Here is a 15,695-nt window from a genome sequence, read left to right as displayed (position 1 = left end):
TGATGAGATCACAGGTTCAGATCTACTCTCTGCCCACACATATCCACTCCAAAAAAAAAAAAAAGGCAGGAAGGGGGAAAGGAGAGGTAGTCTGGGTGACCATGGAGTTAGGAAGACATCATTTAGAGTCCTGCCTCTGATCCATACTATGATGTAAACTCTCAGTTCAGTAAGTATCAAGTTTCTAAAATCTTTAAGGCATTGTGCTAGAGATTGAGGATATAAAGATGGAAAGAAATTAATCTTTGTCTTCCAGCGGGCTCCAGTCTACAGGGAGGGGAGAAGGAACAACATGTACAAAACATATACATAGAGAATAATGTATACAGAGTAACTGAAAAATTAGGTCAGGGAGAAAATACTAACACTGGAAAGGGAGGGAATTGTGAAATGCGTCTGAGAGAAGAAGACTCTTGAACTGAGTCTTGAAAGTAACTCAAGATTTCAAGAGGCATAGATGAGGAGGGACAGCATTTCTGGCATGAGGGACGGACCACCTATTCAAAGGCATGGAGGAAAGAAATGAGATGTTGTATACAACCAACAGAAGTAGATCAATTTGGCTGAAAAGTAGAGTGCCTTAAAGGGAAGAGGAATTAATATGAAATCAAACAAAAAAAAATAGGTTGGAGACAGATTGTAAAGGGATTTAAATGTCAGATAGGTGATTTTTAACATTTTTATCCTTGCGGTAAAAGGAAGTTAGTGAAACTCCTTGAATCCTGGAGCTGTGTAGTCAGATGTACTCTCAGTGCTCCAGGTGACAGACACTCGGAGATGATAAAAGAGAAGATTTGCTAGTGGTATCCGTGGAAGAAGTGGAATCCCAACTTTGGAGCCCCATTGCTCACCCCAAATTTAATATTTTGTCCCTGTGGTCTCGCTACCTTTCTCCTGAGATCTGACTAGCATCTGCATGCTTCTGTATGACGGCTTCAGTGTCTAGATCAGGGATTGGTCAGATGTAGGCACCCAGATTTGATACTGGGGGACCCCATTATTGTATCGTCCTCTCCTTGGGAGATGATAACATGCTGTAATCACGGATTCCGTTCCTCCTGATCACAGCGGCAGGCACATAATTACCATCTCCTGAAATAGCCCAAAGTTACCGTGTAATGGAAGACGACTCACATGACATTTGCTTAGAGTGATATTTCTGCTATAAATATCCTGGCTAGATAATAACTCCTGGCGAAGTCATAGCAAGAATTATGGGCCCTGGTTTCTGGACATGTGGACTGACTTCTTCCAGGGACCTTGACTTTGAGGATGTGGGGTTGGTTATGGAGGGAGCTAGTTTTGTGGAAAGGGTGGGGTTTTTTTTGAGATCATGAAAGGCATGAATCTCTCATGACTTGACAGGTGATGAACACAAGTGTGGATTTTTTGTCCCTCTGGATGGTCAGCGGATACTTTGCCTATTCCCTGGAAGCTATGTGTCCCATGGGTAAGAGTCTATCCCCATTCCGTGCTCCCTCTAATCTCTCAATATCCCCATGTTTTCCTGCTACCTTTCCCCATTCTTGATGAGCATGTCTTTCTTTTCCTATCCGTCCCTGACTCCTGCTCCCACTTAGCCCCAATCTTAGTTCAAAAAACCAACCAACCCTCAGGAAAAAATCTGAAGGTCTCTGAAAAGGGACCCCTAATTCCTGTGCTCCTGTCTCTTTTTAGGGATGATATGGGATAGGGTGGGGCTGCTAGATAAAATATCTAGACTATTTCTCAGCTGCTTTAATCAGTGTGGTATAATCCAAGGGCAGCTAGGTGGTGCAGTAGTGGATAGAGCACCAGATCCAAAGACAGAAAGACTCATCTTCCTGAATTCAAAACTATCTTCAGACCCTTCCTAACTATGTGACCCTGGGCAAGTCACTTCACCCTGTTTGCCTCAGTTTCCTCATCTGTAAAATGAGCTGGAGAAGGAAATGACAAACCATTCTAGTATCTTTGTTCAGAAAGCCCCAAATGGGGTCATGAAGCATCAGACATGACTGAAACTGAACAACAAAGTTAAGGTACCAAGCATTTATTAAGCATTTACTGTGTGCCAGGCACTAGAGTTACAAAGAAAGGCAAAAAACAGACCCTGCTCTCAAGGAGCTCACAGTCTCATGAAGACAACATGCAAACAACTGTATACACACACAGGATAAATTTGATATAATCAACAGAGGGAAGGCATTCACATTAAGGGGGACTGGAAAAGGTCTCTTGAAAAAGGAGGGATTTTAGTGAGACTTAAAGAAAGCCGGGGAAGACAGGAAGCAGAGATGGGGAGGGAAGGAGTCTCAGGAGGCCTGAGGGCAGCCAGTGAAAACCTCTAGAGTCCGAAGATGGATTGGGCTTGTTCAAGGAAAAACAAAGGAGGCCAACATTGCTGGATCAGAGCACTTGGTGTGTGGGGTAAGGTGAAAGAAGACCTGGAAGCTAGGGGGTTAAGATGGGCTTTAAAAGCCCACCAGAAGGTTTTCCACTTGATCCTGGAGGCAACAAGGAGTCACTGGAGTTGACTGAATAGGGAGTGACATTGTCAGTCCTTTAGAAAAATCAGTTTGTCAGTTGAATGGAGGATTGACTGAATTGGGGAGAGATTTAAGGCAGAGAGAACAAGCAGCCCACCATTTCTGTAATCTAAGTATGAGGAGATCAGGGCCAACACCAGGGTAGGGGCAGTGTTAGAAAAGAGAAGAGGCTATATATGCGCGATATCACGAAGGTAAAATTGACAGGTCTTGGCAACAGATTGGATGCAAGAGTTGAGAGAGCGTGAGGAGTCAAGGATGATGCCTACCTTGGGAGCTGGGTGACTGAAAAGATGGTGTTGCTCTTAACAATATGAGATGGAAATGGGAAGGGTTTGGGGAGAAAGAGAGTGAGTTCAATTTTGGACACGTTGAATATCTTCATGGCCTTGCAGAGTGGCTGGCACATGGTAGGGTCTTAATAAATGGTTTTTGATTTGATTTAAATCTAATCAAGTTGATTCAAGACCTGGCTTCAAATTCAAACTCTGCTAACTTACTACCTGAGTAACTCTGAGAGAGTCACTTAGCTTCTATGGACTTCAGTTTCCACATCTGTAATATGAGAAGTTGGATTTGGTCATCTTTAAGGTCCCTATTCACTTTAGATCCACGATTTTATAAGTCTTGGCGGGGTGGATTTGGTAACCACAAGTGGTATCACTTCAAGTCTTTTCCTGTAGCCCCAATCACTCCCCATTTTGTTCAATGATGCCTTTAACAAAAGACACAGACTTGCACTGAGATATGAAATATCAGGTTTGAAATGTAGATACTTCTGGGCATGGAGAGAGAACTGAATCTGGAATTGGGGAATTCCACAGTCTCTGAGTTGGAAACCCCCAGAAGTTATTGAGTCCAACACATAATGGAAAAAATGCCCTCTGCAACTGCCCTAGCAAGGGGTTACCTAGCATTTGTTTAAAGACCTTCAGTGATGGGGAACTTACTACCTTTCAAATCAGCCATTCTTGGACAGCTATCATGATTAGAAAGTTTGCTTGTTTGTTTGTTGAAATTAATCATGGAAGGCAGCATGGTATGGTGGAAAATCTTTGCCATCAGAGAGTTGCCACAGTGCACAGAGCGCTGAAATTGGAGTCAGGCAAACCTGAATTCAAATACAGACCCAGACACTTTCTAGCTATATGGCCCTAGGCAAGTCACTTAACTTCTGTCTGTCTCAGTTTCCTTGATTGCAAAATGGAGATAACCTTGTAGGGTTGTAAGGATCAAATGAAATAATATTTGTAAAAGTACCTGGCACATAGTAGGTGCTACAAAATGCTTATTTCCTTTTCTTTACCTCTCTCAATGCAGTCTAAGAGTTGATGGCATTAAATTTCTTGATTGCCATGGCACACTGTTGATCCCTATTGAGCTCTCAGTTCCACTCATACCCTCAGATCTTCTTTAGGCAAGCTACTATAGAACCATGCCTCTGCCATCTTGTCTGCACCAGCAGACCTGGATCCAAATCTTGACTCTCCTATGTGTATTTACATTAATAAATGCTGACTTCCCCTCATAAGGTCTTAGTTTCCTTATCTGTAAATTGAGATCACTAAGGTAATTTCCACTTCTAAAGTCTATGAATCTAGGTGGCAGATCTGTGATGTGAACCCAGGTCTCTCATTCTAAAAATGCTGGATAGTGGTAATGAGTATGACCTGATCCTTTCCTTGAAAGTAGCATTTGATAGGAGGTAGTAGATGGTAGAAAATCTGGCAGAAGACCTCGTCTATTTGGCAACTTTGCCCTGAATGCAACATCAGCAAACCTTATCTGTTTACATAAGTTCCACATGGGACCCATTGAATAAGGGTGACCTTCATCTCTTAAGTATTAGTTCAGCCTAGTTCAGCACAGGCTAATTATAAGAGAACACAAAACAGTCTTAGAACTCTCCCTAGGAACATGTGCTGGCCCAGCCAGAAGCTTGGGCTGTCAATTAAGATGCTGGTGGCAGGGTGGCTTTATTCATCTGTGGGAGTTTACCCTTGATTATGCTTCACAATCTTTTTCTCTCACAGTCTCGTCTCAGCCAGGGCCAGAAGTCTTGGTTCAAATCCCCAAACAGGGACTGGGGCTAGTGAAAAGAGGATCCAGATACGCAGAAGCACTGACCCTGAGAGATCTCAGAGTCAGCCAGTCAAACAGCTTCATGGTCACTGAAAACAGAGACTATGTTGTGGTGAGCATCCCAGCCAGTGCTGTGCTCCAGAGCCAGGTCAGTCAAAGGGAACCCCAGCTCCAGCTTAGAAATTTTCAAGCTAGCTTTTGCCACTTATCCCACAATGTATTCTGACCCAACTTACAGGACAGACTTTCCGGAAAATGGCTACCCTAGAACTGCCTCCCTAAAACTATCGATCATGAGCCCCCACCAATGTGTTTTCTCTCAACAGTCAGCCAGATGACACAAGTAGCTTAAAGCAGGGCATTTATTGAAATAGTATAGTAAGAAAGGTAGCAATAAAACATATACCAGGGGTTTACTCTTCCACAAATACACCAAGCACAGTACTTGACATCTGGTAAGCACTTAAAGAATATTTTTCACTCACTCACTCACTCACTCATTCATCTAAACAAGGCAGCATAATGGAATTGAAATAACACTGGAATTGAACTCAGAAAATCTAACTAGGAACACACTCCAGTTTTGTTACTTAGTAACCTGTGTGGCTTTTAACGTTTCTGGTAAAGTCTCATAGACATATAGGAGATACACACACACACACACACACACACACACACACACACACACTCTACATGGGCAGCTAGCGGCACAGTGTATAGAGCACCAGGCCCAGAGTCAGGAAGACCTGAGTTCAAATTCTGCTTCAAACACTTACTGGCTGTGTGACACTGGCCAAGTCACTTAACCCTGTTTGCCTCAGTTTCCTCATTTATAAAATGAATAGGAGGAGGAAATGGCAAGCCACTTTGGTATATTTGCCAAGAAAACCCTATGGACACTAAGACTAGCATTCTACCTATGGAGCCATCTAACTGCCTCTTTTTTGAGTTCTACACATTATTATAAACTCTGTCCAAAGCAGTGTGCTAAGTGCTAAGATTACAAAACCAAAATAGTACCTTCCATCAAGAAGCTCCTTTTTTTTAAAGTAAGAGAATTACTACAGATTTTGTAAGAGATATATATAGTTTGCACATTCGGCAACACAGAACTAGAACTTGGAATATGGAAGTAATAACAATAACAACTCTCAGTTATATGGTGCTTTAAGGTTTTCAGATTCTCAGCATACCCCTAGAAGGTAAGTGATATTATTATCCCTGTTTTACAGATAAGAATACTGAGGCGGTGAGAGGTAAAACAATTTGCCTAGGGTCTAGAGCTAGTAAGCGTCTATGGCAGGATTCAAAGTCAGGTTTTCCTGACTCCAAGTCCTGGCCTCCAACTTCCTTCCCAACCTCCTTCCTCCCTTTCATCCCCCCAGGCAGCTAGGTGGTGCGATGTCTAGAACAATGGACCTGGTAAAGAAATCCTGAGTCCAAATCTAGCCCTCCTATCTGTGTGATTCTGGACAAGGCATTTCATCTCCCGTACTCTCGGTTTTCTCATCTGTAAAACTGGGGATAATAACAGGACCCCCACCCTCCTAGAGTTGTTGTGAAAATCAAATGAGATATTTGTAAAATGCTTTGCAAACCTTAAAATGAAGTATAAAAGCTAACTCTGCAACCATGTGACAGAGGATGCCTCTTGTCTCTTCAGCAATGCCAGGAAGGGCAAGGAGCCCGCAGGATACAATCATTTTATAGGCTAGACCTCAGCCTGGAGTTTGCAGAAGTGGCTGGCCCAGTCCGCTGGACAGTGGAGAATTTTTTCCATTGTGCTGGTAAGTAAGATACCACTAATGTTCCTTGCAGAGAACCTCTGAGACCACTTCACTTCACTTCAAGTCAATATTTATCAAGCACTTACTGTATGTCAAATACTGCTCTAAGAAATGGGGGATACAAGGGCAAAACCAAAACAATCCTTGCCCTCAAGGAGTTTCCAATCTCTTGGGGTAGATACAACCTGTGTTTAGATTAGTGAAGATGAGTATCTATAAAGTAACAGAGTGTTAAAATAATTTCAAGAGAGAGAGAGGGAGGGGTACGGAAAAAAGGAGGGAGAGGGAGAGAGAGGGAGGGAGAGAGAGGAAAGAGAGGGGGAGAGAGAGAGAGAGGAAAGAGAGAGAGAGGGAGAGGAAGGGAAAGGGAGGCAGGAAAGGAGGGAGAGAGAAGGAGAGAGTGAGGGAAGGAAAGGGGGGGAGAGAAGAAAGAGGGGGAGAGAGGGAGGGAGAGAGAGAGAGAGGGAGAGAGAGAGGGAGAGAGGGAGGGAAAGAGGGGGAGAGAGGAAAGAGAGGGGGAGAGAGGAAAGAGAGGGGGAGAGAGAGGAAAGAGAGAGGGAGGGAGGGGGAGAGAGAGAGAGAGAGAGAGACAGAGAGAGAGAGAGAGAGAGAGAGAATATCACCTGGAAGGAAGTAGAAAAGGACTAGCTTTGAAGGAAATGAATGATTCTCTGAATTTTCTTTCAGCCAGGATATGGTGTCTCTGAGACTTCCCTTCCTGTGGGGCAGTTTCCCTATCTAATAAAAGAAGTTGGTTCACTCACTGGTGAAAAGAATAGTAAGCTTTCCTTCTACTGGGGGCTCAGAGGTATATCTTTCCCAGAGAATGTAAACTCTTCCATTGAAGGCTTTGTTCATTTTTGTCTTTGTCCCAGCACTTAGCAGTTACTTGTCTCATAGCAGGCACCTAATTATAGTGTTTGTTGAGTTGAGTCACAACCACTCATTAGACTGTGTGACCTTGGGCCAGTTACAGTCTCTCTAGGTTTCTCTTTGCTCATCTTTAAAATGGGGGTGGTGGTGTCTGGATTAGATAAAATCTAAAGTCCCTTCCAGCTCTAAATCTGATGGATTCTGAGAGGCAGAGGTGAGTGCTTTTCCAGGCTTGGAAATGGAGATTGCATGTGAAATTTGGGAAATAACTAGCAGGCCAGTTTGGCAAGAATGTAGAGGACAAGAAGGGAAGTACCATGAAATAAGTATGGAAAAGTGAATTGGAGCCAGATTGTGGGGAATGTCAATGCCAGGCTGAGGGGGTTATGTCTTATTTTAGACCAAGGATTCTGGACTTTCTCTGTGTCATGGATCCTGTGGGTATGTTAAGTTTTAGGGGTGCTGGAGCCCTGAAATAGAGACATGTGGGTCCTGCCTCAAATGAATTCTACTCAAGCTTTCTTTCAGCCCAAGACAAAGTTTATTAGAACACCAAACAGGGTAGGTATGATTCTAAAAAACCACACTGGTGGCCAGATGTTAAGAATCTGAACATTGGCCAGATTTAAGGAATCTGAGCATTTGTGATGCTTGTGTTGACAAGTGGGCCAGATTGAATCTGAGTAACTTAATGGGGGATGAGGTGGGGCAAGATAAACTTTATATACTGAAAGACTGTGGGAAGGATCTAGGAGTGACCAAGTAGTCTGGTGTGACTGTGAGGAAACAGAAAAGGATGAGGTACCCTAGGTGAATGCCAGAGACCTGGACCATGTGGCTAAGAGAGAATGCATTCTAGATGGAATTAAGGGTGGGAAATAGCCCAGCTATCTGGAGGTAACAGACCTTGAAGGGCTGGGCTATGTTAGAGGTAATAGAGAATTGGGAGACTGGGCATAGGTCACAATAAAAAGCTGGTTAAGAAGATTACTGGGATGAGTCGATGCCTCAGGGAAATGCTAAAGACTTGACCATGTGGGAAAATTCAAGGAAAGTTGTCTGGGAGAAGGGTTTCCAGGACCTATACCATGTCAGGCATACTGGTGAAGCTTCTTGACGCTTTCTCAGAATGATGCTACAAATAAAGTGCATAGGATCACAAAGGAAACTGATTATCTTAAAATATAGCTGTCTATGTCTACTATAGATAGACCATCTACCTACCTATCTACCCCCTTCTATCTCTCTTTCTATCTGTTATCATTTCTATCTCTTTGACCTTTCTATCTACCCTACCCAGTCAATCTTTCTGTCATCCATCCATCCATCATTTATGTCTGTCATCTCTTTCTAACTCTTCTATCTCCCCTTCTATATTTTGATCTTTCTACCACCTATCATTTCTCTTTATCTGTGTATCATCTCTTTTACTCTACTTTTTATCTTTTATGTCTATCATCTCTAACTCTTCTGTCTACCCTCCTATATTTATCTATCATCTGTCATTTATCTCTATTATCTACCATCTTAATCTCTTCTGTCTCTAACCTCTATCTATCTATCTATCTATCTATCTATCTATCTATCTATCTATCTATCTATCTATCTATCCGTTTGTTGGTCCATCTGTCTGTCTGTCTATCTATGTGTGTGTCTATCTGTCTGTCTGTCTATCTGTCTATCTATCTGTCTGTCTGTCTGTCTACTCCATCTACTCTATCCATCTATCTATCTAAGTTTTTGGACACATGTCCTAGATGGAATGGGGAACCACTGAAGATATTTTGACTGGGAGAATGACACTTGTGTCTTGCTTCGGAAGATCATTTTGACTGCAGTCTGGAGGATGGGTAGGAGAGGGGAGAGCCTGGAAGTGCCAACCAATGAGGAGGCTATTGTAGGGGTCCTGAGGTGAGGTGATGAGGGCCTGAGCTAGAGTAGTGGCCCTGTAAGTGCAGAGGAGGGAACCGATGGGAGAGGATTTGCCCTGCCATGACCCAGCTTCCCAGCAACCTGGTATAAACACATGCAAAACCACCAGAAGCAAAACCTATTAAAATCTTCGGGGAGGAAATGTACCTAATTCACAAACGCTGTGGCCACTTTCATCTCCTGGCTCCTCACTGTCCTCAATAGAAGGCAGACCGTGAAGGATATTTGATTCAGATGTTTGGGGCACAGGAATGCCCTGGTTACCAGGATATGATGTTTCGGTGCTGCAGAAAAAATGTAATTATATTCAGAACCATATTGAAAGATTAAAGGGGAATTGCCTTCCACATCTAGACCCCAAATTTAGATTTTAAAAGGAAAGCCCCATGGGGATGGGGAATTAGGAGGAGGTTCTAAAACTCTGCCCCAAATGGAAAGCTTTCTCTTTCAGCTTGACACATTCAGGAGCCCCATTTTGGTTCTTTTTTTACACTTCCCTGTAAGAGTGGTGTTAGTTTCAAGAACACTGGTCTCACAGTGGTTTTTTTTCCTTCCTAGAAAATAGAAGCTCGAGAATGATTTGGCATTTTTCCCCCAACTAAAGGGAAAATGTTCATTGTGGTTTTGTAGCCGATGTTGAATACAGTGCCAAAATCAATATGATGAGAAAAACAGACTTTAGAAAGATTTGTGCATCTTTTGAAATGTGCGTATAGGAAAATAAACTCATCCTCCTCATTTCAGTTGAGTAATATTACCACCTAAAGCGAGTAGGGTGTGATGAATACTGTGTTACAGATATCTGGGTTCAGATCCTGCCTATGACACTTACTGGCTGTGAGACCCTGAGCAACTTACATAACCTCTCTGAATCTCAGACTCATCTTAGAATGCTGGAGCCCAAGTCTGGAGAGATCTGGGTTGGAATTCTGTCTTTGACACTTAAGTGTTATTTGACCATGGCTAGATAACTAAACATCTTTTAGGTTGTGTCTTAATGTTTGCAAAGTATTTCCCAAAGGTAATCTCATTTGATTCTCGCAACAACCTTGGCAGACAGGTGCTATAATTATCCTCATTTTACAGTTCAGGAAACTGAGTCAGACAGAGGTTAAGTGATATGCCCAGGGTCACACATCTGAGACCAGATTTGAATCCAGGTTGATTCCAAGTCCAGAATTCTATCCAAATCATATATGGTCTGGTGGAAAGAGAGTTTATCTTCAATTCAGTTAGACAAGCACTGAGTTATGAGATAAAAACTGACAAGTAACCCTTCCCCTCAAAGTGCTTATATTTTGCTAGAACCCAGAAGAACTGGATTTGAATCCCAACTCTGACTTGTGCTAGCTATATGTGGGCAGATAGACCACTTAATCTCTCTGAACCTCAATTTCTCCATCTGTAAATTGTATTACTTATCTAATAAGGCTGTTGGGGGAGTAAGCATTTTGGAGAACTTGAAAGTTTTTGTCATCATTGTTTTAAAATCATAGATTTAGAGCTGGATAGAACATTTTTAGGTCATCTAATGTGACCTCTCCTTTTACAGAGGGGGAAACCAGGACTCAGTGCGGTGATCAGGCTTGCCCAATATCATGCATGTACTAAGTGGCAAAACCATGGCTCAAGCGTGTAGATCCTCTGATTCCTAAACCCAGACAGAATCAAAAAGACCAGAGTTCCATTACTTCCTATCACACTTGTCAGCTGTACAACTGTGTGCAAGGCTTTCTGTTTCTGTGAACGCCAGTTTCCTCATCTATAAAATGGGAACGGTGATAGGCTGGTTGTGAAAGTCAAAGAGTTAATAGCTAAAGCACTTTCCAACTTCAAAAGCATCCTATAAATGTCAATCAAGCTGGGTTCCAGTTCTGCCTCTGACATATATTGGCTCCATTGTGACCCTGAGAAAATCATCGAACCTCTCAGGGTCTTGGGCAGCCCTCCAAGTTCATCAATGGCAGGACTGTAACTGACCGGCGCTGGGGGGAGGGAGTATCGATATTCACAACATGAGTGAATCAGAATCGAAGCAGAGGTTCTTAACTCAGGGGCCCTGGGATTGTTTTATAAAATGTGTATTTAGATAACTATATTTCAATATAACTGGTTTCCTTTGTAGTCCTCTGTATTTTATTTTGTGCATTGAAAAACATGATTCTTAGAAGGAGCCCACAGACTTCACCAGACTGCCAAAGGAATCCAGGATGCACGCGCGCGCACACGCACACACACAGAGTAAAAACGCCCTGATCTAGGTCTGGGAGTGGCCTCAGAGACCATCTAGTTGACCCCTCCTATTTTATCAATGAAGAAGCTGGGGGCCAGAGAGGTGAATGAGTTGCCCAAGGTCACACAGGCAATGCTAACAGCTAGCAATTCTATAGCACCATAAAGTTTGCAAAGCTTTGTTTCATAGGTTATCTCATTCAGTCTTTACAACCACCCCATGAAATAGGTAACAGAGGTAGTGCTGTGCTTAGACAAAGAGGGAAGAGGAGTTTATTTTAATGAACTGTCTTTTTTTTTTTTTATTGATGTCCATTTCCCTCACCCTCAAAGACCCTTCATTATCTGGAGTGACAGACCCTGAATCCTTTTCAGCAGAAGTTAGCCCATCAATCAAAAAACATTTAAGTGCTTCCCATGTGCCAGACACAGAAGAGTTGAAGTCAGATTTGCCATCCTCATTGACTATCCTGAATACTGTGCCCTCACCTCAACCATCTTCTCCAGCTCTGCCACCATCGACTCTTTCAGTAGGCATGCAACCGGCTTCCTCATTCTCTCTCCGAGCAGCAGGATCAGCTTCATCGGAAGGTCTGCAAAAAGAGCCTTTTGGGAGTTTTGCCTTGGACAGTGGGCAACGTGAACGAGCACCAGGCACAAAACCAGTGCCATGTCTTCAGCTGAATATCTTCTCCAATTCCCCTGAGAAGTACTCAGCATCAACCAGGTCAAGGTCCGCATTCAGTTTGGGATGCTTGATCCCAAGCAATCCCACAGCTCCTTCAAATTCAACTAGCCCAACTCTAGGAGCAAGTACTTCTGCCATTGTTTCTTTCCGGGAGAGTAGTGGAAACCCCAAGAATCTCCAATCTAAGAGTGCCACCCTTACAGCTCTCCTCCCTGGTCTCTGGCTTCACTCTCCTGCCTTGAATCATGATAAAAGGAGACCATCAGGGATTCCAATGACTGTCCCATCAAATGAAGGATCCCCTAAAAGTGAAAAGCCCCCAGAAGCCACTGAAAAGATCCCAAAGGATGTTTCAAAAGCTATTGCGTCTGAACTGTCAGATGCAGATCAGGAGGGGCAGGCCTTCCTGCAAATGTCCACTACTTTGGCTGCAGGTCAGGATGATAGCCCAAGACATCCAGGATCCAGAAGAACAAATTCTGTCCTTTCCAAAAACTTTTCAGGTGGCATCATTCATCCTCTCTTCTCTTTCACTACCCACTCTTCAAAGAAGGAGCGAGAGTTTCTCATGAATCCACAGGCTGTGTCTGTGGGGATTAGCCAGGACTTTATCATTTCCAGTGTTCCTGGAGCAATGATGAATCAGCAAGGCACAAAGAACCTCACAAATGAAGGGATAGCCCTGTTGCCACCTTCAGTCATGTTTCAGGATGATCCTACACCTTCGTCAGTGACCACAGGTGATCATTCCCAGCTAACCCACCCGGCCCCAACAACAGCTGGTCAGCATTATTCAGTGCCAGCCTTGCCTCAGTTGGTCTCCTTTGGGTCTACAAAATTCTTAGGATCCCTGATGCATTTACAAAAGGTATTTACTACCCAAACTGATGGTCTCAGAGAAATAAGACCTGAACAGGACTTGGCACAACTGTCAGAGCACCCTAACCAACTCAGAAAATTGATGGAGGGGAGCAGGACAGAGACAGATGTGAGCCCACAGTTGGAGAATGGCTGGGTCGGTGCAGGTCTCCAGGGTGGCAATCACCTGGCAGGTGAGTCCTTGGCAACCACCCTTACTGGAAGAAAGGCAGATACCCATCATGGTCACAACCAGACACAGGAAGTGGCAGGTCTCCAGGGAGTACTCTTCCCCACGTCAGAAATCACTGTGGCAAATCAGAGAGACTCTCACTTTCTCCAAAATAGAACTAAGGGGATCTTGGTTGCAGATCTCCTCCTATCAGGACCAGAAGAGGCAGGCCAGCCATCTCTGCAAACTGAGCCACAGAGTAACAGTCCCTTATCCTGGAGAGATGTAGCCTATACCAACCGAGGGACAGTTTTACATAATTCATTTCCAGAAGGAATTGTACCTGATAGCACTGTCACTTACCAAGAGTGGCCAAAGACTGATGGACCTACTTCCCCTATAGGACACATGCTAAAAAGTCAGCAGGCTTTTGGCCATGCTTCTATTCATCCTTTCCTCCTCCCCAGATTACTGACAAAGAAACAGTTGTCAAATCCTCAGAGGAGGACCCTAGAAGGCATCAGACGATCTACAGTGGCATCCACTGAGGGGGACAGGAAGCAACTCTCTAGGAGCTTCGAAGGCATCAGGACCCAAGGTCCAGGGTCAATGGCAGCTGGAACAGGAGGATGGGTTATAACTCCGACATATAGTTTATGGCCTTCCCGGACACTGCATCCTGAATCATACCTCTCACAAGTTACTGAAGCTGCTTCATCATCTATTTCTAACCCAAGAGAGCCTGGAGACCTTTTCTCCACAGGCTATTAGTGTGTCATTTACCCCCAAGAAGTGCTTCTAGCAATAGTCATTAGTGACAGAACTGCTCAGGATATTAGAAGAGAAATCACAGTGCAAATAGGCTGTTTCGTATTTTTCCCCTTTTGTTCTGATTTCTCTTTCCCAACATGACTAATGTGGAAATATGTCTAATATGATTGTACATATATAGCCTATAACAGATCGTTTGCTGTCTTGGGGAGCGGGGAGAGGAGGATGGAGGGAGGGAGAAAAATCTGGAGCTTAAAATGTTATTGAAGTGAATATTGAAAACTTTCTCTACATGTAATTGGAAAAAATAAAATGCTATTAAGTGGGGAAAAAACCCAATAGGCTGAGTTTGCTGCTGTTCAGTCACCACCCCCTACCCCCACCCCTTCCCTCCAGCTTCTGACCAAATTCTTTGGATCAGCTAGAAGAAGTTAGATGGATCAGGGAATACAGTATTGGACCTGGACTCAAGAAGACCTAAGTTCAGTTCCCGCCTCAGACACTTACTAGCTATGTGACCCTGGGCAAATCACTTCACCTTTATATATGTCAGTTCCCTCACCTGTAAAATGGTTATAATAATAGCAGGTACCTTACAGGGATGGTGTGAGAATGACTTGAAATAACATGTGTAAAGCACCTGGTCAACATTAAAGTGTGTTACAAGAGCGAGCAGACTGTGACTTTGGTTGTACTGTGGCATATTGAAGCTTGATGTCAGAAAAAAAATTGATCACCATCCTAAGGTGGGCAGGGCTGCCTTGGGAGGCAATAGGCACCCATCGACAGAGGGCTGGATGACCCCTCATCAGGGAAGTCACTGAGGAGGTACTCAGGGATGGATTTGATTTGATAACCTGGTGTACCTGTCTGATGTTGTACTTCTGTGACATTGCCATCTAAGTATCCACAAGGCCACCAGCATTTATGAAGCATTGAGCTTTCCCCACTAGGATTTCTATCCTAGTGACTACGCCAAGGGCTTCTAGGTGGTACCATAGTGCATAGAGCTCCCAGACCTGAAGTCAGGTAGACTTGAGTTCAAATCCAGCCTTAAACACTTCCTAGCTGTGTGACCCTGAGCAAGTCACTTCACTCTGTTTACTTCAGTTTTCTCATCTTTAAAATGAACTGGAGAAGAAAATGGCAAAATCACTCCACTATCTTTGCCAAGAAAACCCCAAATGGGGTCATAAAGAATCAGACATGTCAGCCACTTGGGCCGAGAGTTGGAGATGCAGTGACAAAAGTGAAACCATCCTTGCCTTCAAGAATCTTATACTCTATCAAGGGAGATGTGTATGTATATGTAGATATATACTTATATACACATGTATATATGCATTATGTAGTGGATAGAGAACTGGAAGCAGAAGCCAGGACCCCTGGGTTTGAGTCCAGTTCCTGACACGTCTTGCTGTCACCCAGCCTCCAATGTTCCAAGTAACTCCCCACCTACAACTGGAAGGTGCAGCAGGGTAGGTGCAGATCTAGACTGATAAGAGACAGATACTCAGCACGTGGAATTTGATGAGCAGACAGAATAACACTAACACCACTTCTGGTCCCCTTTAGGGTTTCCAAAACACTTCATGTGCGTTATGTCATTTATTCACAGCAGCCCTGGGAGGTGCCAGTGCAATATCCATTTTGCTGATGAGGAAACTGGGATTATAAGAGGTGAAAGAACTTGTCCAGAATCACCCCGCTAGTATGTATTTGAGGCTAGATTTGAACTTGGGTCTTTTTGGACTCCAAGGTTAGCATTCTGT

General features: G+C 43.6%; 1 protein-coding gene across 2 annotated transcripts in view; it reads left to right on the top strand.

Moving 5' to 3' along the window:
- CIROZ (ciliated left-right organizer protein containing ZP-N domains) overlaps nucleotides 1–14,581 on the top strand; it is a 56,990-nt gene extending 42,409 nt beyond the window's left edge. Inside the window, exons 8-11 of one of the 2 annotated variants that reach the window (XM_072608844.1) lie at nucleotides 1,366–1,450; nucleotides 4,562–4,758; nucleotides 6,274–6,397; nucleotides 11,768–14,581. In XM_072608844.1, the coding sequence (XP_072464945.1) occupies nucleotides 1,366–1,450; nucleotides 4,562–4,758; nucleotides 6,274–6,397; nucleotides 11,768–13,923 (2,562 nt within the window). In that variant the 3' untranslated portion in view covers nucleotides 13,924–14,581. The remainder of the gene's footprint in view (nucleotides 1–1,365; nucleotides 1,451–4,561; nucleotides 4,759–6,273; nucleotides 6,398–11,767) is intronic. The other variant, XM_072608843.1, reaches the window with a different exon arrangement.
- Nucleotides 14,582–15,695: the final 1,114 nt, after the last annotated feature.

Source organism: Notamacropus eugenii, chromosome 5 (genome assembly GCF_028372415.1).
Source record: "Notamacropus eugenii isolate mMacEug1 chromosome 5, mMacEug1.pri_v2, whole genome shotgun sequence".
NCBI lineage: Eukaryota > Metazoa > Chordata > Mammalia > Diprotodontia > Macropodidae > Notamacropus > Notamacropus eugenii.
Note: the sequence above shows the minus strand (reverse complement) of the source record. Positions and strands in the feature narration are given on the sequence as shown.